The 22194-nt window shown below is 33.8% G+C and overlaps 1 protein-coding gene across 3 annotated transcripts in view; it reads left to right on the top strand.

The window, feature by feature from the left end:
- Nucleotides 1-22194, top strand: part of Itch (itchy E3 ubiquitin protein ligase) — a 143132-nt gene that overhangs the window by 79058 nt on the left and 41880 nt on the right. For all 3 annotated transcript variants that reach the window (XM_005002727.3, XM_013150247.2, XM_063248490.1), the window contains 9 exons: nucleotides 2716-2785; nucleotides 8688-8772; nucleotides 12058-12186; nucleotides 14231-14303; nucleotides 15196-15267; nucleotides 18274-18362; nucleotides 20449-20608; nucleotides 20785-20918; nucleotides 21471-21611. In XM_005002727.3, the coding sequence (XP_005002784.1) occupies nucleotides 2716-2785; nucleotides 8688-8772; nucleotides 12058-12186; nucleotides 14231-14303; nucleotides 15196-15267; nucleotides 18274-18362; nucleotides 20449-20608; nucleotides 20785-20918; nucleotides 21471-21611 (953 nt within the window). The remainder of the gene's footprint in view (nucleotides 1-2715; nucleotides 2786-8687; nucleotides 8773-12057; nucleotides 12187-14230; nucleotides 14304-15195; nucleotides 15268-18273; nucleotides 18363-20448; nucleotides 20609-20784; nucleotides 20919-21470; nucleotides 21612-22194) is intronic.

Below are 22194 nucleotides of genomic sequence, written 5' to 3'. Positions count from 1 at the left end.
TCCTCCGGATGAATCCTACTTGATCATGGTATATAATCTTCTTGATGACTTACTGCAGTGTGTTTGCCAGTACTTATTGAGGATTTCTGCATTAATGTTTATTAAAGAGATTGGCCAATAATTCTTTTAGTTGGGTCCTTCTCTGGTTTTGGAATCTGCTTGCTTGCAGGAATGAATTTGGAAGTATTGCTTCCCTTTCAGTTTCCTTAAAGAGTTTGAGAAGTAGTAGTGATAAGTCTTCAATAAGATTCTTGTAGAATTCACCTGTGAATCCTTCAGGGTCTATGCTTTTCTGTGTTGATAGGTTTTTAATTACATGTTTGATTTCATTTATTGATACTGGGTTATTTAGGATTTTTATATCTTCTTGATTCAGCTTTGGTAATTCTGTTGTGATTTCACCCTTTTTATTCCTAATTTCTTCTTTAATTTCATCTATGACTCATTGGTTGTTTAGTAGGGTATTATTTAATTTTCATGTGTTTATGAGTTGCTTGTGGTTTCCTTTGGCATGGATTTCCAATTTCATTGCACTGTGGTCTGATAGTATGCATGGGATAATTTCAATTCCTTTACATAAAGCGTGTTCTATGAGCCAGTATATGATCTATTTTGGAGAATGTCCCATTATAGCTGCAGAGAAATATGTATTCTGATGTTGTAGGATGGAACACTTCATAGACATCTACTAAATCTATTTGCTCAAAAATTTGATTTGGTTCCAATATTTCATTACGGATTTTTTGTCTAGTTGACCTTTTTGTGACAGTTGGGGGTATTGTGGTCTCCCAATACAATTGTATTAGTTAGGACTTACTTACTTCATTTTTCATGTCCGTTAGTAATTGTTTTATATAGTTGGGTACAGTGATGTTTGTTGCATATATATTTATGATTGTTATCTCTTCCTTCTGGATTGTTCTCTTTAGGAGAATGTAGTGACTTTCTTTATCCTTCTTAATCAGTCTTGGCTTGAAATACACTTTTTGTCTGCAAATAAAATAGCTACCCCTGTTTTTTTCTAAGTATTGTTTTCCATCCTTTGACCTCTAGTCTATGAATTTCTTTTTGAATTAAATGTGTTTCTTGTAGCATATTGTTTGATCTTGCTTCTTGATCCATTCTGCCAGTCTGTGTCTTTTGACTGGTGAATTGAGATCATTAACATTGATGATTAAATTGGTATATATTGACTTATTCTTGTCATGTTATTTTCCTGTTGTTAGCTCCCTTCCTTTTTTTCCTTCCCTCTAATTTTTTCCTTTCCTTGGTGTTTCCTTTCTTTCTGTTGTATTTCATGGAACTGTAGTTCTTACTATCTCTTTCGAGAATGTCCTTCAGAACATTTCAGAGTGCTTTTTTTTTTTTTTTACACTTTTTTTTTTCTTTTTTCTTTTTTGTTTTTATTGGTACCAGGGATCGAACTCACGACCACCTGCTTGCAAGGCAGGTGCTTATGCCGCTGAGCTAAATCCCCAGCCCCTAGAGTGCTGGTTTTGTGGTCATAAATATCCTTAGATGTGCTTTGTCATGAAAGTATCTTATTTCTCTGTTAATTTGAAAGATACAGCAATCTGAGTTGAAAGTTGTTTTCCTTTAGAACTTTGAGGACTATGCGGGATCCTCAGACCTTTTTAATTTTTTTGAGATGAGATATAGCTAAATTTTGCAAGTTGGCCTTGATCTTGAAATCTTCCTGATTTAGCCTCTTACTAGTGGCTCGAGTTTTAGGAATGCACCACCACACCTGGGTCTGTGGACTCTGGTTTTAACAGATAAGTAACTAGGTATTTTAACCATGGATTATATTTAAATAAATACAGAATTACCATTGATTCTTTGCTAGATACGATAATGACACTGAGATTAAGAAAATGTCCATACATTTAAGAGAAGCTCCTAAAATATGTAGGTTGAAATGATGTTTGATTGTTATTTTTTTAATTCTACAAAGCCTAGGAAAAAAAGATGTGTCAGGTATTGATAACAGTTGCATCATAATTTTGAGTATATCAAATTTTTTATCCTGTTTTATTTTTATCCATGATAAGAGCATTTTTTATAAGCAGTTAGTATTTGTCTTTTCTTACTAAAGGAGAAAAGACTTAACCAAGTCTTTTTTTCCCCAACCCCCCTTAACCAAGTCTTACATACATATGAGTAAATATTTCTTGTTTGTTGTATAAACTAAAACACAATCGTTTAATCTGTAGAATCAGTAGCACTTTTGTCTTTTTGAAGGTTGACTGTGATTTGCTTTTATCTAACTGAAGCCCTCTCTCCACCAATATGGTAATTCCAAACAGAACTTTCCTGAGAAGTCTTTCATATAGTTCTAGGCTCATCAACATCTAGCTGAAATTCTTTTAGCTTGTTCTTCCTATTTCCCTAACACTTCAAATTACTTTGTATGTCCCTTGTCCTGTATATGATCTTCTGTTTTTGCGCACATACACATTTCTCATCTATCTGATGACTTTGGGTTTTGGTATCGTAAATGATTTGGGGGATTGATATGTCTTTCTAATTTTTATATTATTGATATAGTAAAAGTAGCAAAAAGAAAAAACTGTTTGTTGATAACTGTGACACCTTTCTAAGATATGAACTGTGTGAGACAATGTTTGCCGTACCTTGCCAAGGAAGGCATGCTAGAATTTAAGCTTGCTCTGAAATAATCTGTTTATTATTTCACCATTTTCTGGTTCTTTGTAGAATCAAGATTTGTTTGCTGCATCACAAAATAAAGAATTTGATCCTCTTGGTCCTTTGCCACCTGGATGGGGTAAATAACATGCATATTTTTCTTCAAGTTCTGTCATTTAAAAAATGTTTATCATAATCTACTTTTGTTTGAGTGACGTTTATAGATATATTAGTTTAACTTGTAGTGACAAACCTGCATTAAAATCCCCAAATGTTCTGAGTCAGGGTATTAAAATATAGTTTAATTGGAAATTTAAATTATTTTAGTCTTCCAGAGTTTAAAAATATTGATCACTCAGCAATAAAAAGTGAATGAACTAGGCCAAGGATAATAGCTACAAGTCTATGCCACCACACACAGCAGACAGCATTATGCTTAGTAAAGAAGTTGACCTCAGAAGGTTCTATACTTGTATCACTCTGGTTTCCTTTATAACCAAATACCTGAGGCTAAGTACTTTGTAAACAAAAGATATTTACTTAACTCATAGTACTAGATGTTCAAGGACATGATGCAGGGTTCTGCATGGCTCTGGTGAAGACATATGTCAAACTGTATCATAATAGTAGGAGTACATGTGAATGTGGGAACTCATATGGCAGGATACCCATAGTGACTAATTACCTCCCACTTGCTTCTGGCTCTTAAAAGTTCCATAACCTCCCAACATTGCCACACTGAGGACCAAGTTTTATAATCCTTGGAAAACACTCAAACCATAACCAAATCACAATAGTATTGTAGTATTACATATATACATATATATATACACACACACACACACATATATATATATATATATATATATATATATATATATACCCCCCATTCTCAAAATGACAAAACTACAAATGAAGAACAGATTAGGTAGTGGTCAGGGAACAAAATAGGTGGGAAGTGAATGCAAATATGAACAGTAACATACAAGAATTCTTACATGATGATGAAGTTCCACATTTTGATTGTGGTAGTGATGAAATGAATCTACATGAGATTAAAAATGTATAGGATTATGTATTCATCTATATGAATTACCTTTTTAAAAAATGGTGAACATTGAACAGTATAGTTAACAGAAGTGTACCAATGTCAGTTTCTTGTTTTTGGTATTGTACTGTAACTATACCTAAAATATCACTGCTGCTAAAAACTGTGTAAAAGGATATGTTGAGTTTTATTTATTTGTTCATTTGTTTGTTTGTGGTGCTGGAGATTGAACATAGGGCCTGAGCACATAGGTAAGCACTCTGCTGCTGAGCTTTATCACTAATCCAACACTGTATAGTGACATCCTTGGGTTTTTCTAAAGTACAGTTATGAATGATTGACTTAGTATTTTAAAGGATGATGGAAGGAAAGTGTATGAGGGTGGTGAGTTCATGCATGCCATAAAGGAGCATATAAATATGCCCTGATATTGAGTACATTTAATATCTTAATCATTAAAGCTTTATCAATATTCAATTAATAACTTTTATTAGATGAAACTACTCTACCAAATTTTTATAGTGTTAATATTATATAATAGTCATAGCACTGTGACAAGATTTCAGAATAAAGATGGCAGTATTCAAAGTATACTATATTGAAACAGCATGAGATTAATACAGCATGAGATTAATACCTTTGGCTTCTGCAGTTACAAGAGATGCTCAAAGTGGTGGTCATTAGCTTCCAGACATTTATTAGTATAGCAAACTACTGAAGTATGGAGATATATATATATATACACACACACACACATATTTTTTTTTTTTTTTGGCAGATTCCGTATAGAGTTTTGTATAAAAGCTAAGGAGAATATAGACAAGGAAAAACAGCAAGGCAAAGCCAATTATGGGTTGGGTATTTATCCTTTTGTTGTTGTTGATTTTGGTTTTGGTTTTTGTTTGTTTTTTGGTTTTTGGGGGGTTTTTCTGAGGCTATAGAGTTGACGTTGACCTTGAACTCACTATGTTGCCCAATCTGGCCTTGAATTCATGGTGATCCTGACACAGCCTTCTGTGTGCTGGGATTGCAGGTGTCCACAACCATGTCTGGCTAATTTGTCATATTCTGGTTAATTCAAAAAGTGATATTTCAAGATGGTCTTTTTGGAAGCATTGGTGTCAAAATAAATTGCTGTAACACTATGAGTAAATGAAGAAAAAGATCAACATGTCAAGATCACATAAATCTGGGCAATAAATGGTACTGGTTGTATAAATCTTGTTTGAAAAATTCCATTGCTCTTTCATTAAGGTTATATATCCTCTAAACTCTCCTGTGAGTCAAATGTAAAAAATGTATTAGGCCTTACTTATACTTGTTATTCACTTATAACAAAGGGAGGACACATGAAAGTACAATCTATTTTTATCAAAGCCTGGTGATATTCTGGCTGTATAGGAGCCTTGCCCTTCAGAGGCGTATTGAACCTGATTTGTCAAGTTAAATGTGGCTGGTTTGCTTGACTTTATATTTGTACCGTTGTTGTATATCATGTTACAGAAAGAGAAGTTGATTCAATAGAAAGACATACCTGAAGGATATATACTTACTTCCTTAATTTTGTTGCAGAAAACCTGTGTCCTGCTTCAGGTGCTGGTGAAAAACAAACTCCTCTAGGGCAGCTGTAGGATAAATCATTCATTCATAAAAGCTTGAATTGTGGGCTGTGTTGCCTTTACTAGAAAAGCTTTTTGGGGGGCCCTTGATTGTTTTCTTGATCCTTATCTTCATCATCCAGATCATTGATTTTTGCTTAAGCCAATGACACTTCTTAAAATAGTGCTTTTAAAGACCCAGCTTCATATGTAGGTTATCAGCTTCTTGCCCTATTTTACAGTTTGCTTATTTTTAGGGTTCACACACCTAAACTTAAAATGCTGTCCCCTTCTTAAATGAGTTCACAATCATCCCACTGCTCAGGGTAAGCATTAGCTTATGACTCCCTGTCTTTGGGATACATGCCTTACTTGTGGAACCAGGGATGACACTGGTCCTGTATCAGATAAGATCCATCTGTTATATCTTTAGTATCCTCATAAGACATTGAATCTGTGTTTTCATTCTGAGATTGACATGACAATATTATTCTTGTGACAGCATATATATTTAAATCCTTCTTTGTACCGTCTCCAACTTGTATATACTAGGGAATACATTATCACCTTAAAAGTTGACAGTTAAGAACTTCTATCACAAACACACAAAGGGGCTAAAGATGATGCTTAACAAAGTAGTTTAATAACATAGTTTAATAAGATTGTATAATTAGATTATCCATCAAATTTAAAGATAGTTTTTCATTTTCATATTGTTTGAAAGAATATATAGAGTAACAAGAAGCTTCTGTTTCACTGCTGTATTTATAAAGCCAGGAAATGCAAGATGTGCGTTCATATTTGATGTTCAGTAATGTCAGTATTTGTCATGTGGTTTTTCATGAAAGTAAGAAATCAACTCTGTAGTTATAACCCTTTCTTTCATTAGGTAGATGAGCATTCAGTTTCAAATATGTCCATCTTTGAAATCTTGTTTTTCATAGCCTCTTCTGAGCAATGCTAACATCTGCAATATATACTTAGAATATATATGGTAAACAAATTTGCTGTTAACTTTGTCTTGTATCATGTTAGTTTCTGAAGGTAAAATCTCTAATCCTGAAATCTTAATTGACATGACAGATAAAAGATGAATATGTGCTCAGCTGTGCTCTTAGGTTATTGCTTTTATATTATAAAAATTATTTTAGAAGTGCAACTTAGTGGTAGAACGTGTGCCGCAGGTGCCGGATGCCCTAGGTTTAATCTTAAGTACAAAAAGCAACAGCAACACCAAAAAAAACAAAACAGGTCCTAACCTTTTACAAAAATTTGAGTGCTTTTTTTTTTTTTTTTTGGTATCAGGAATTGAACTCATGATCTCATGCTTGCCACACCGGTGCTGTGGTACTGAGCTATATACCCGCCTTGAGTACATATTTTTAAACCAGAAAGACAATTATAAATTCTGCAAATAAGTGAACAGTTTAAAAACTTAATAAACTCCCAGGACATGAATTTACTTCGCTGTGATGTAAGAGATGGAAACTATAGCATTGTAGGTGCCTATCTTTGCTTATGAGGTAGCTTTAGAGTTGAAGGCATGTTTCTGTACTTCATGCTTTGATCAGTGAAGCCTGTGTTAATATTCACACAGCCTGTGTTAATATTTTAAGAACTAATAGTGGGTCACAAGACACAGGATTCCATTTTCCTGTACGTTATGCACATATGAACTCTGTTGTATTGAGAAAAGTTATTGTGTAGTCCAGGTTATCCTTGAAATCCCTCTGTAGCCCAGACTAGCTTAAAATCCTCCTGCCTTAGCCTCCTGAGTGCTGGATTGCAGGTGTGTACCACTACGTCTGACTTCCACCTGGATTTTAGGCTTGGTATAGTAGGTAGCTGAGATGTTAGGAATAGATTCACTGTACTCACTAGCATGTCATAATAACTCTGCTACTTGAAATAATGGAATTACTGCTGGAAATTTTTTCATTACCAAATACTAGTTTGACAATGTATAATTTGGCCTAAGATTCATTCTATAATGTCTTGCTTAAAGAAAGGGCTATTTTATATATGTGTTATTTGAAAAATAAGTATCAGTTTTTCAAACCACAGAATATAAAAGTTAACTTTCTCAACATGGAATTAAACTTTGGTATTTTGTTTAAACATTGCTGATTCTTAGTGTGCTTTTTTTTTTAAAGCTTGAATCTATTCCATAATCTTTAATATATCAGTTATTCATTTTGAGATATGTTGGCCAAATCAGAAAATTCACATACAGGAATTCTTTTAAAAGAGTCAATTGATAATAGAGAAGTCAGTAAGTTAAAGGTAGTAGATCTAAAATTGAAAGTGGGGAGCTATTTGATTTGCTTATTAAAAGAGAAAATGATAACCACATGTCTTCTAAACCTTAATGGAGAAAGCTCAGAAAACCAGGGAAAATTCTATGCAATGGGAATAAGAAACAAGGAGAAACCTAAAGCAAGAGACAAGTGGGTACATAAGCAGCATGTAGTAATTAAATAACTGAGCCTTACTGTCTAGTCCAGACTGAAAGTTATTGCAGATATCTAGGATTTTGCAACTGGATATATTAAGTAACAATATTTTTTAAAATATGAAGACTGGGAATGTAACTCAGGACTAGAGTGTGATTCCTATCACCCTAAAAGAAAGAGAACAAGTTTACTCCCATCCCTCAGTCTGAGCTAAATCCCTGGCCAGTCCCCAATTATATTTTAAGGAAATAAAATGATGTGAGAGGAAAGAATTCCTGAATAGAGACTCCAGTTTTCATCTTATCTCTGATACTTAATTCTGAGGTTTCTCTCTCTCTCTCTCTCTCTCTCTCTCTCTCTCTCTCTCTCTCTCTCTTTTTTTTTTTTTTGTCTTTTTCTTTTTTATCGGTACTGGAGATTGAACTCACAACTGCCTGCTTGCAAGGCAGGCGCTTATGCTGCTGAGCTAAATCCCCAGCCCCCAATTTTGAGGTCTCTTAACTTGAACTTTATTGTCAGGATAAAACTGAAACTATATACCCTATGGGGGCAATTATGGATAAACTGAGGTTGAGCTAAAGGTGTGGTTCATGCTAGAGTGCTTGTCTCAAATGTAGATGTACTGAATTCAATCCCCAGCACTGCACAAATAAATAAAAAAATAAAGTGAGATCATGTGTGAAAAGCTATTACTTTGCTGTTGTGAGTTGAAAGGCCCTATGGCCAGGACCTTGTGAATTATATCAGTTTAGCTTCTAGAATATAATAATATTTCTGTAACTTTAATAATTATGTGCATTCATTTGTCAAATATAAATCTTTTTATGATGTGCTGTAGAAACTAAAATCAGCAATGCAACGAGATGCAAGTTCAATTCATTTAAGATTTGAAGAAAAGATTGTGCCAATATTAATGCTTTGCTTTGTTTGTTTGTAATAAAGAGAAGAGAACTGATAGCAATGGCAGAGTGTATTTTGTGAATCACAACACTCGAATTACACAGTGGGAAGACCCCAGAAGTCAAGGGTAAGAACTTTTAATTCTAATATATATATATATATATATATATATATATATATATAATTTCTTAAAGATTGTTTACCTCTCTCTGACTCAGTTGCATACTTTCCTTCGAAAGGCCTTAAATATTAATCACCTGCATACTTTTTAGAAGGAGAAAAATCATTACTTTTCTGTCATGTAAAGTTTAAGACTTTCTTGAGAATAACAAAAAACAACTCACTGGTATATGAGATACACTTATATCTACATATTCACTTATGTATACTTATTAGTAAATTCAGATTAGTAATTCTAAAGCAAGATTTCCTCTGAGATCATTGAATAGAATTGGAGATGTGACTTAGAGGAACTATATTTGTTTTTTTGGTGATACGGGATCGAACTCATCACCTCTTATTTGCCAGGCAGGTGCTTATGCCGCTGAGCTACACCCATGGCCCAACTTAGAGGAACTGTTAACTACTCAGTTTCACCAGCCTTTACCAAAAATTAGTATTTACTTCTGTTGTAAGCATAGGCTGCAACCTAGTACAATTAGCATTACCCAAAATTTTGCCACCAGTAGAAATTACAGTTTTAAAAATATCAGGTGGTTGATGCAGATATTACAAAATATTGTTTACACACTTAACTTGCAATATATTGCAAGTTAAAAATGTTCAGTGTATTGATAGAAATACCTTGATACAATGTGTCTTTTCAATGTTTTGATAACTATTTAGGAAACATGTAGTAGTTTATCTGTTATTTGCTAGGTCCTGTTTAACAAAGTACATCACAAATAGAGTAGCTTAAACAGCAGAAATTTTCTTACAGCTCTAGAGGCCAGAAGTCCCAAGATCATAATGTCAGCAGGGTAAAGATAGGCTTTATTTAAATTCAGTATACTTGTTACTGGATGCCAACAGATGACAAATTTTTTTTTATGGAGTTAATTGTGTTTAACTTGAATATATTCAAGGTCATCAAAAGAGCAATGCAAAACTATCTTTAAGGATAGAATTAAATAAATCAGCTTTATGAAATTTGCTACTACTTTTGACTCCCTGTAGGACCTTACAAGTTTGAGTTTCAGGTTTCTAAGGTTAGAATCAGATTTTTACAATTACTACAAATGACCTAGTTATATTTAATTTTTAACAAGACAACTTGGTACTAATCCTGTCTTGCAATTATAACAAAAGAGAAACCTCGTTTTTACAGTTTTGGTAGTGTATTTTATGTGATAGTTACATTCAATAATAGGAATGCAGCCAAATATTCTTACTATTTTGGTGTCATCTGCAAAGTAAGATTCAGGGCGATGGTTTTTTTTCTGAAGTGCACTTCAGGAGAATAACACTCCTAATAGTAATGGTAGCTCAGCATAAAAGGCTAAAGTCCTCTATAGTTTCCCTTTCTGATGTGAACTTGAATATTTCTACTAGTCTCTTTCATATTAAACTTACCAGATGAGAAAACTGAAGCTGTAAAGTAGAAAAAAATGAAGTGGCATATGTGGATACAAATTGCAACATTTATTTTACCTAACCAGTTATAAAATCTGATTGCCATTTATTTCAAAATACACAGAGGCAGCAAAAGAGGTATTCAGTAGTCCCTGCTCACTCTCATGTAAGATTTTGCGGAACATAAAAAATAAAATTCTTTTTTTTTTTTTTTTGTCTTTTTCTTTTTTATCGGTACCGGGGATCGAACTCATGACTGCCTGCTTGCAAGGCCGGTGCTTATGCTGCTGAGCTAAATCCCCAGCCCCCCAAAAATAAAATTCTTAAGCCGGGCATGGTGTCACACTCCTGTAATTCCAGCACTCGGGAGGCTAAGGCAAGCAGGTAGTTGCAAGTTTGAGACCAACGTGGGCTATAAAGTGAGCCCAAGGCCAACCTGAACTGCAAAGTAAGACACTGTCTCAAAAAGACAAAATAAAATAAAATTCTTAGGTTTGTTAGTAAGTTATTTTAAATATTTGTGCTATTTCCTCAGTTATTTCAATATATAGCATTAAAATGGAGTCATTTACATAACTCACCATTGTCCTATAACGTAGTTCCCGTTATAAAACTCAAGTAATTTTTGCCAGGTAGGAAGTTGTTGCCAAAAGCGTATTCTGAAATGTGACAACTGCTATGCTAGCAGTATATAAGAAAAAATTTGTGAGACTTGAAGAAAATGAATCTAGTAATAGGATAAAGAACAATGGTAGTTATTTATTTTGGGGGGGGGTCTTTTTCCTTTTTATCGGTACCAGGGATCAAACTCACGACTGCCTGCTTGCAAGGCAGGCGCTTATGCCGCTGAGCTAAATCCCCAGCCCCAATAGTTAAAATTTTAGGGCTTAATTTGTATTGATTTACTTGTTTCATTCCTCATATAGTATTTGTACATGGTATCATTACCTCTATTTTATGGCTGACGATAGCAGTATAGAGAGGTTAAACAGCTTGCCTGTGTCACAAAATTTTTAAGGTATAAAGTTATTAAAGAAGTACGTAGCAAAATTTCTTAAAGAACTTTTGAGTTGCTATAATGTCAACTTTTTTTTTTTTTTTTTTTTTCTTTTTCCTTTTTATCAGTACCGGGGATCGAACTCACGCCTGCCTACTTGCAAGGCAGGTGCTTATGCCGCTGAGCTAAATCCCCAGCCCCTGAGTTGCTATAATGAAAGAAAAGAGATTTAGAACAAAGAGAAAGACTTCATTTCGAAATATAGTAGATCACGTCTTGTTTAGGGAAATATTGCATAGCCATGTGTCACAGAAATCACAGATTTCATAGAAGAGAGTCTACTGTTCGGTACAAAGATAAATCTAAAATGGACCATTGAAGCAAACATACAGAGTGAATGCCAGATGGGGAGTTTTGTTGGCAGTGATGGAACAACATACTTCAAAGAGAGAACTAAGTGAATGAGATCTCTGTTTTAGAAAGATAAGCAATATTAATGTTAGTATAGAACCAGAATGAGCCAAGTAGTAGGAAAACCCAGTAGATAGCTGTTGAAAAATTTTGGAAGTAAGAAAATGGTGTAAAAGGTTGAAAATAAGTGTAAATATACACACTTTTAAGGCAGAATGAGTAGAGCTTAGTAACCACAAAATATTTGAGTTTATTAAGTAGATGGGAGAACATATAGAGAAATATGGTGAGAGACTGAATAGACAATGATTTTTAATGTTGACACAGTAATGATTTTAATGTGTTCATGGGATATCTAGATAGAGATATCTAGGAAACAATTGAAAATAGTGAACATATATATTTTTTATACTTTTCCTCTATATTTTATAGTCAATTAAATGAAAAGCCCTTACCTGAAGGCTGGGAAATGAGATTCACAGTGGATGGAATTCCATACTTTGTGGACCACAATAGAAGAACAACTACCTATATAGATCCCCGCACAGGAAAATCTGCTCTGTAAGTTTTCTAAATGTTGTGGATTAAAAGCAAAACTAATTTCTCAGATATAGAAGTCTAAATAAGCAAGTAATGGGAAACTCACCTACTGGTTTGCCAGTAGGTCTTTATTCACTGAATCCTTCATGCATTTTAAAAATCAAGTTGTTTAGCTTTTTCGCTTGCATTTTAGTAATTTTTTTATGTACAGTCATGTGTCAATTGATGAGTATATGTGTGTTCTGAGAAGTATATCATTGTGCAAACATCATAGAGTGTACTTACATAAACCTAGATGGTTTAAGTTACTACACATCTAAATTATGTGGTATACACATCTAACCTAGGTGATAGAGGCTATTGCTTCTGTGGCCACTGTAAAAGAAACAAAATATTAAATCAGGCATAAGAGAAAACGTTAAGAGATATGGTAAATTCAAGTTGTTTACTGCTACATATTGTAAATAGTATGGCATACTGTTTAATTATAACTCATTTTTTATATTAGTAGAAGGAATGTAACCTAAAATAATGATACAAAAACAATCCAGTAATATACTATTGTTCTCTGATACTATGCACTGTATGATGAGCATCACTATAAACATGGGTTATATATTGTGCTATGATGTTAAACTGGCTACAAATCACTAGCAATAGGAACTGTTCGGCTCCCTTATAGTCTTATGGAACTTTTGCTGTTATATTTGGTTGATCATTGACTAAAACATTGTTATATCCCATGAGTGCATTCTGAGTATTAATCCTTATTAGGTAGATTGATTTTTTTTTTTTTTTTTGAAAATTATTTTTAAGACAGGATCTTTCAGGTTGTCTAGGCTACCTTGAACTTGGTAAGGCCCAGGCTGGCTTTGAACTCACAATTGGGTTAACTCAGCTTCCTAAATGCTGGAATTATAGGTGTATGGCGCAATGCCCAGCCCTAAATTTTTTTCTTTTTCTTTTTGTGGTACTGGGGTTTGATCTTTGGGCCACATTCATTATAGGCAAGTGCTTTACCACTGAACTGTATCCCTGGCCATTTAAAAATAGTTCCTCCAATAAATAAATAAAATAGTTTCTCATTTTTTGTGGGCTTTTTATGTTATATAATATCCTTTGATATGCAAATATTTGAAATTTTGATAAAGACTAATTTTTATTTTGTTGCCTGTGCCTTTGGAGACATATCCATAGTCATTACTAAATCCAGTGTCATGACAGTTTGTTTTCTTCTGAGTGTTTTGTAGTTTTAGTTGTGGCATTTGGGTCTTTAATACATTTTAATTTTTACATTTGATGTTGGATAAGGGTCCAGTCTCATCCTCTTGCTTATGAATATACCATTTTCCCAGTACCATTTGTTGAAAAAACTTTTCTTATTGCTTAGCTTTGCCAATAGACCTCACTTCTTACAGGTGTACAGATACCATCTTAATACCACCACTATGGGAACATTCAACATCCAAACATAGCTGGAATATGAAAGAAAGGCAAATTGGAATATGAAAAAGTAAAAACAAAAACTGCTACCAACTTCTTTTTAAAGCCCTTTAAATTCCCCAAATGACCCTTCCAGTTACAGCTCTCTAGCCAGCCTGAAGTCAGTGAATACATTGATTAGTCTTTACCCCAGGTAGCAGTCTGCTTAATTGACTAGTGAGACTCATTTAAGGACAAATGGTAGAGTGGATATTCGGACAGACACATTCTCAGATGGAACCATTTATTGAATTCTTTTAGATTTGGCTATATATAGAAGAAAATCCCACAACTGTGGCTTTATCAGATTAAAGTATTTTCTTCTTTTACTTAAAAATGGTTCTGGGAAACATATAGATTTTTTTCCTTTGTATTAGGAATATGCTGGGTATTTTGTATTCTGAGTACATAGAATATTTGCTTTCCTTCAGCATTACTTTTTTTTTTTTTTTTGGTACTAGAAATCAAACTCAGGACCTTGCCTTTGCCAGGCTGGTGCTGTGCCTCTGAGCTACATCCCCAGCCACAGCATTATCTTTTATAAGCAGCTGTATAGATCTTGTTAATCTTTGTTCTTCCTCAGAGACAATGGACCGCAGATAGCCTATGTTCGGGACTTCAAGGCAAAGGTTCAGTATTTTCGCTTCTGGTGTCAGGTTAGTATTGGATCTGTGTTTCTGTACTCCTTTTTTTTGTTGTTATGTTGCTCATATTACACAGTGAAAATAATGAAAATAATCCACAGAAAAGTGAATAAAATGGGAAGTTTTGGGATCTCTTCTGTTTTCTTAGGAAAGAGAAATATATTTATCAGTTAAATAATTTGTGTCTTAGCTGAACATGGTGGCTTTTGCGCTTGTAATCCCAGAACTCAGGAGGCTGAGACAGGAGGATTGACGCAAGCTCAAAGCCAGCCTGAACTGTTTCACACAGACAAAACAAAGTGTGGCTTTCTTTTGTTTTTTTCCAGATTAAGTTGGAAATCATTTGAATGAGAAAACATTGTCACTTTTTCCTTAGTACACATTGCATAAATTTTCAAATATGTTAAAACTTTTTCTGTTTAACTTATAAATCACATCTTTTCATGCATATTTGTTATAAATGATATATATATATATACACATGTGTGTTCATACATGTATAACCATGTATATACCAATATATTCAGAATGCTTTTTTTCCTCCAAATGTGATTAGCTACTTCTGATATTTAAATAAATAACTAAATTTAAATAATTAAACTAATTATTTCTTTTTGGATTGTGAATGAAATGAAGGCACATCAGAGTTAGAATGTCAAATATTTTTGAACTTCAAACTTTGTGAACGAGTCTTTGAAAATTAGGCAAAGATTTGAGTCATTAAGTACTTCTGTTTGTCATATATTCAATAATCTATAAGCCACATGAATGCTTATAAATAACATGGATAAACACTAAGTATGTAGTCTTTTTCTGTAAACAAAAATAAAACTTTTACCTTCTGGTTTTTTCATAGACCATTTCAATGGTGAAAGTTGACTTTAAATCTTTCTTTTTATTTCAGCAACTGTCCATGCCACAGCACATAAAAATTACAGTAACAAGAAAAACATTATTTGAGGATTCCTTTCAGCAGGTACTGTCTCATTCACTCCATCATTTGCCTTATTGGCTGCTAGCTGCAGACTGCTTTTTGGTGCCAACAGTTCTCTCTGAACAGTTTAGAACTTCTTTGAGTTTGGAGTTCATAAATTTTTAAATTGAATTTCATTGCCAGCTACCTCATAGTTAGCACTTAAGAACAAATTTGTAGTGTGATATATAGCAATCTTTTTTTTTTTTTTTTTTTTTTTTTTTTGGTCTTTTTCGTTTTTATTGGTACCAGGGATCAAACTGACGACTGCCTGCTTGCAAGGCAGGCGCTTATGCTGCTGAGCTAAACCCCCAGCCCTGTAGTATGATATATAGTGTGGGCATGTACGTCCCATGTGCCTGTCTTTTTTGTCCTTGTAAGAGCCAGAGTAACATAAAGTGATTAGTTAAAGTTTGTTTTGTTTTGTTTTGCTTTTTGGTCCCAGGGATTGAACTCACAACCTCGAGCCAACCATGCAAGCACTTATACCACTGAGCTAAACCCCCAGTCCTCAAGTTTCTAAGTTAATAAGAGTAGATTTGAAATAAATATACTAGTAGGGAAGTAAGATATCAGTAGGTAAAGATCTGAAAATAGTTGTATAACGATTATGCAATGCATAAAAAGAGTATGAGACTTAGTTTTTGTACTTATGTGTTCTTTGAATTTTTAAAAAAGAGTTTTGCAGTCAGGTATGGTAGCACATGCCTGTAATCCCAGCACTCAGGAGGCTAACGCAGGAGGATTGCTGTAATTTGGAAGCCAACCTGGACTACAAAGTGAGTTCAAGGCCAGCTCAAACTGAATAGTGAGACTCTGTCTAAAAAAGGGAGGAAAAAAAAGAATTTTGCGTAAGAAACTAATTAGTCTTGGGCAACAATGTCTGAAAAAAAGTATGTATTTCCAGTAGAAGTCAACAAAGTCTTTCACACCCCTCAACCTGAGTCAAATTTACTGTTTACCTTTATTTTAGCAACTAAATGTTAAGTGGTTGTATTGTAGAGATTAAAATAACATCAAAAAATAAAAGTATCTGTCTAGTCCTTGTTTTATAGTCAGATGTGGAAAATGATTACTTTTAAGCACCTTTGATACTATAGTAGCTGCATGTTAAGAAATACTGAACTTAGAACAAAGAGAAAAGATATTGAGGTGGTTGGCAGTAATTGCCTATTTTCTTTTAGAAATAATTGTGCTGATTTTCTAATAGAATCTCAGTTATTAAAATTTAAGGAGAAGCTGGGTGTGGTGACTTATTTATTCCTCATTTGGGAGGCTGAGGCAGAAGAATCATTGTGAGTTTGAGACCAGCCTGGGCTACAAAGTGAGCTCAAGGCCAGCCTGAACTGTATAGCGAGATCTTGTCTCAAAAAGACAGAATAGAATAGAATAGAATAGAATAGAATAGAATAGAATAGAATAGAATAGAATAGAATAGAATAGAATTTAAAGGGAAAAGCTAGTTGACACGTGCTATGTAGGCATAAACAACTTTTTAGTGGGAGTTGGAGCTTCACTGAGGCCTTTTAGAGAATTACTGTCATACCTTTGATCTGATATGTCTCCAAGACCATTGCCCACTCTAGTGTTTGCCTAAATCTAATTTTTATATTTATAATCACCTTCTGTCACAGAAGACAGTCTCAGTTGCACCAGTTTCTTGTAACATAACTTGCTGGTAACAGTGATGACAAGATGCAAAAAATAGTTAAACTGACCCTTTGTCTTTTGATTTCAAATCTAATAGCTTTTTCAAATAAAAAGATGCTATCTTAGATTTAACATCCATCAAATAAGTAGATAATAATAATTTTAAAGGAACAATTTGCTTAAAGGTAATGAATCTGATGTCAGTTAACATTAGATTTTATGCCTAGCTGTTGATAAAATTGCTCTAGATAGTGTTTTCTTTTGTTAACATAGTATAGCTGCTTATGAGGGAAATTGTAGAAGAAAATAATTTTTTTGATTTATATTAGGCATTTGTCAAAGATAATTATTTAAAGGTAGTTTTAACTTTGTGACATCTGTCATTTACATTGCTATATAACCAGCCTATAATATTTTTCCAAAATGTAAGTATATCATAAACATTGAATGTTTTTGATTATTCCTGGGCTCGAGCGATTGAACTTTTTCTCTATGGGTTGTTTTTTGTTTTTTGTTTTGTTTTATTTTTGTATCAGGAATCAAACTCAGGACCTTGAGCTTACCAGGCAGGTGTTTGTGCTGTTGAGCTGCATACCCTGGCCCTTTTCTTTCTTTCAATTGAGATATGATTTGTAAAAATAGTTTGTTTTGCAAGGAACTAAAAGAACTCCTGGCATAAGCAGATTATTTTCTGATCTTTAGATGTTTAAGTGTGAGAGTTCATTCTTAATAAAATACAAGCATTTTCTCTCTCTAGGCCCTTCCAGTGTTTTTCCCTGAAAGTTATTAATGTATGCAAGACCCAATTTGGGACAGATAATTAGTTTTACAAGATAGGTGCAGTGGCACTTGCCTATAATCTCAGCCACATATGAAATTGAAGCAAGAAGTTTGCAAAATTCAAAGCCAGTCTGAGATACCCAAAGGAAAAAAAAATTAAAAGGGGAAAACCAAATGACCTATGTAACTCAGTAATAGTACTGTCCGTTAGCTCTTAAGATGATTCTCTTAACCACCTGTTGCAGAACATGAAATTTGGGTAGTTTGTCTGAACATGTATAAGATGCCACTATGATTGAGTTCCAAAGTTAAGGGTTTAGCTCAGCAGCTCAAGTACTTGTCTGGCAAGTGCCAGATCATGAGTTCCATCCCTGATACCAAAAAACAAAAACTATAAATATATATGAAACATTATAAAACTATTTATTTTCTGTGCTTGTGTTTTAATGAGACCATCAGCACCCTTCTATGTGTTGAGGATTTAAGTTGCCTGTAATGAAGAAGGTGTCAGACTTGGAAGTGATAGAATGATGTTTTCCTCACCTGTTTTACCAAGTATCTTACTTTATTTTTTTGTAGATAATGAGCTTCAGTCCCCAAGATCTGCGAAGACGTTTGTGGGTGATTTTTCCAGGAGAAGAAGGTTTAGATTATGGAGGTGTAGCAAGGTAGTGATAATATGAATACTCAGAACTTAGTTCCTTTCCTCCAAAGGTATCATTGCACTTTGCTTGCAAGTATTATTTTTTCAATTTTATATTGCAGGAAAATGAAATATAACAAATTATTGTAGCTTTTTTATGCTGCAGCTACAGAATTTTAACAAACAGTATTTCAGCACTTTGTTTCTAAGGTAGTGTTAGTTGCTATCACCCACATTATTCATTCAATCCTTAGGATAATCCTGTGAGGTAGAATTTTACAGAGGATGAAGAGGTTTAGATTCGCCTAAGGCAGAGTAAGTCATTGAGCCTGGATACAAGTTTCTATCATCTAACCAGTAACCATTATTTACTCTGTGACTTCATATTTGTTGCATAGAGCATAAAGGGCCTTACAGTGCTTAGGTGGTTTTTGTCTATACAGAATGTTGATACAGAATAGTGACTCCATTTCCAGCTAAGACTAATAATTTGTCCTCAGAACATAGAAATTTATATCAAATGGGAGTTTAAAATATTAATTGCTTCATATATGAGCTTCTACTCAAACTTCAGGAGATGGCCTCAATCAGAAAATTGCTTATTCAGGGCTGGGGATTTAGCTCAGCGGCATAAGCATCTGTCTTGCAAGCAGGCAGTCGTGAGTTCGATCCCTGGTACCGATAAAAAACGAAAAAGGCAAAAAAAAAAAAAAATTGCTTATTCAATGATAGTAGGTCATACATGATTAACACGTCATGTATGACCGCACTATGGAGCAGCAAGGACTTTGGGTAAGGACTGGATTTGAATCTTGTTTCTGCCCTGAACAGTGCTATCTTGGAGAAATATTTTCTTTTTTTTCTTTTTTATCAGTACCCGGGATTGAACTCAGGACTGCCTGCTTGCAAGACAGGTGCTTATGCCGCTGAGCTAAATCCCCAGCCCTGGAGAAATATTTTCATCTTTAAAATAATAGTAGGTGCTAGGGATATAGCTCAGTGGCATAAGCACCTGCCTTGCCAGTGTGTGATCCCCAGTACCGATTTAAAAAAAAAATAGTAATAATGATGTTTCTAAGATTTTATATAGCATAAAAATGCTGATTTTTAGTAACCTGATTCACAACCTCATTCTTTGTGATCACTAGCTGGTGGCTATATTCTAGTCTTAGTTCTTTATATCATGTAGCAAATTTCCAATAAAACTATCTCACAGACAAGTAATACATACGAGTAGGAATATTTTAATTTTATGCAAATTAAAAGTAGTTCAGGAGAATAATAGAAATACTAAGAACGTAGTTCCTTTCCTTCAAAGGTATCATTGGACTTTGTTTGCAAGTATTATTTTCTCAATCTTAATATTGAGCAATTTGCAATATTAATCAACTAACAATATAGAAGTATAAGAAACATTATCATCAGGGTTCACAAACTAACAGGAAGGCAAGTGTAGGATACAATGGATACTACAATTGTTGCCTTTTGTGTGTTTTACCAGAATCTACCCCATTATGTAGTTTGTAACCATAATCTATGTTTAGATGGGTTGGTACTTTTGAGCACTTAAATTAAAACTTCTCAGATAGTTTTTCTAATACTTGAGCAGCTAACATTTAATGCTTGCTATACTATATCAGAAGTTGGAAGATTTTTATATTCATCTAAGTTGCAGGGAGAAGTAGCACTCTTTGAAGTTCATTGTGGATCACTGTGGAATGTTTGATGCATTTTAGCTCTTCGAATCACCTGAGTTAATAGTGAATTGTAAACTTGCTTTTTTACACTATTCACCAATTCTTAGACTTAACAGTTTTGCATTTTGATGCCTCCAAAATTGTGATATGTTGGTAAAAATTGGGAAAAATTTTAGTGGTTCATTAAAGTTGTCATTAAAATTAGTCATGCCTTAGATTCTTTGAAATAAGCAGTATATTAAAACATCTCTGTAAAATAGATGTTTTTTTTTAACAGAAGCAAGAAAAAATCAACAGGTTAGAAAACTATTTTCAGTGAAGGCATGAGTCCAGAGAACTTCATAGCACTCCTCTTTGATTTGTTGTCATAGTTACTTAGAAAATTCTTCATCTTGAGTTTTCTTTTGATTTCAGAGAATGGTTCTTTCTTTTGTCACATGAAGTGTTGAACCCAATGTATTGCCTGTTTGAATATGCAGGGAAGGATAACTACTGCTTACAGATAAACCCCGCTTCTTACATCAATCCAGATCACCTGAAATATTTTCGTTTTATTGGAAGATTTATCGCCATGGTAAGTGTATAAAACTGTGCTTTTACTTTGTTAATTTAACAGTACTAATTTTTCTTGTATATGTCATAACAGATGATATGATGGGAGTTTTATTTAGTAAAGAATTCACCTAAGTTTTGACGTGTAATGACTTTTATTGTTATCTAAAATGGACTTTTGTTTCTCTTTTTATATAGGCTCTTTTCCATGGGAAATTCATAGACACAGGTTTTTCTTTACCCTTCTACAAACGTATTCTGAACAAACAAGTTGGACTTAAGGATTTAGAATCTATTGATCCAGAATTTTACAATTCTCTCATCTGGGTGAAGTAGGTTTCTTTTTACATTTATTAAAATACTAATCTATATGGTTTTGTTATGGTATTAGTAACTTAAATAAACCATTAGCCTGTAATGCATATATGGAATTTAAGTGATCTGTGCATCAGACCTGTCTAATTGTTCAGTGTGATAAATTTTAGAAGAGTACTCCCTAGACCAGTAATGGTGAACCTTTTACAGACTGAGGGCCCAAGCTGCAACACAGAACCCACTTATTTATTGCAAAGTGCCAACAGTGTAATCAAATCTGAATATTGAGATTTTAGTTTAGAAAAAACAAACATATCCAATGCTTACTTGACTCAAGTGCCAACAGAGTGGACTCTGTGCCTGCTACAGCATGTGTGTCATAAGTTCATCACCACGGCCCAAGACCTCAGGGATAAGTTAATATAGTGGTGACTTTAGAGCATAATCTAATTTCTTCTTTTAATGTTAAAGCTTAATGTTAATTATTTAAGACTGAAGACCAAAGTTAAGCTTTCAAATTAAGATTGGACTAATGGATATAACAAATAGTACTATTTTTTTTTATGCAGAGAAAACAATATTGAGGAATGTGGTTTGGAAATGTACTTCTCTGTTGATAAAGAAATACTAGGTGAAATTAAAAGTCATGATTTAAAACCCAATGGTGGCAATATTCTTGTAACAGAAGAAAACAAAGAGGAATACATCAGGTGAGAGAGAATATTCCAGTTGACATAGTTCAGCCTTTCTGTTGACAATTGTCTGGTAATGGTAATGGATAGTATTTGCCTTTGTTATAAGCATTATTCTGCATAGGCTATTATTTCTCATTGCTCCTCCAAAGTGGGAGTTTTTTAAAGACTAGAAGTGATGTTGGATCATCCTTTTGAATACCAATTGTGTGACCACTATGCCTTATAATGTGCCATTGAAAAGCATCTCAACTTTATACCCAGATATTTTCATGGGGAATATTGTAAGATGTGACAAAATTTGTAAGTAAAACACTGGTTTATGGTATAGCCTCTGTAATGCTTTGCCTTGGTTTATATGGATAGCTGTATTAATTCATTCATATCTTCTCAACACCAGTTTTGTCCAGTGAAAAATTTAGCATATCTGCTATTGTTTCTGTTGTTAGTTTCAGGTGTTTTGTTTTGTTTCATGGTACTAGGAATTAAACTTTGTGCATGCCAGGCAAATGCTATACCATTGAGCTACTTTGCAGTCCTTTTTAATTTTATTTTGAAATAAGAGTCTTGCCACGTCACTCACATTGGTCTTGAACTTCTG

This window comes from Cavia porcellus, unplaced genomic scaffold (assembly GCF_034190915.1).
Source record: "Cavia porcellus strain 051 isolate PalLab524CR breed Dunkin Hartley unplaced genomic scaffold, mCavPor4.1 scaffold_5, whole genome shotgun sequence".
Taxonomy (NCBI): Eukaryota; Metazoa; Chordata; class Mammalia; order Rodentia; family Caviidae; genus Cavia; species Cavia porcellus.
This window is presented reverse-complemented; position numbering and strand designations above follow the sequence as displayed.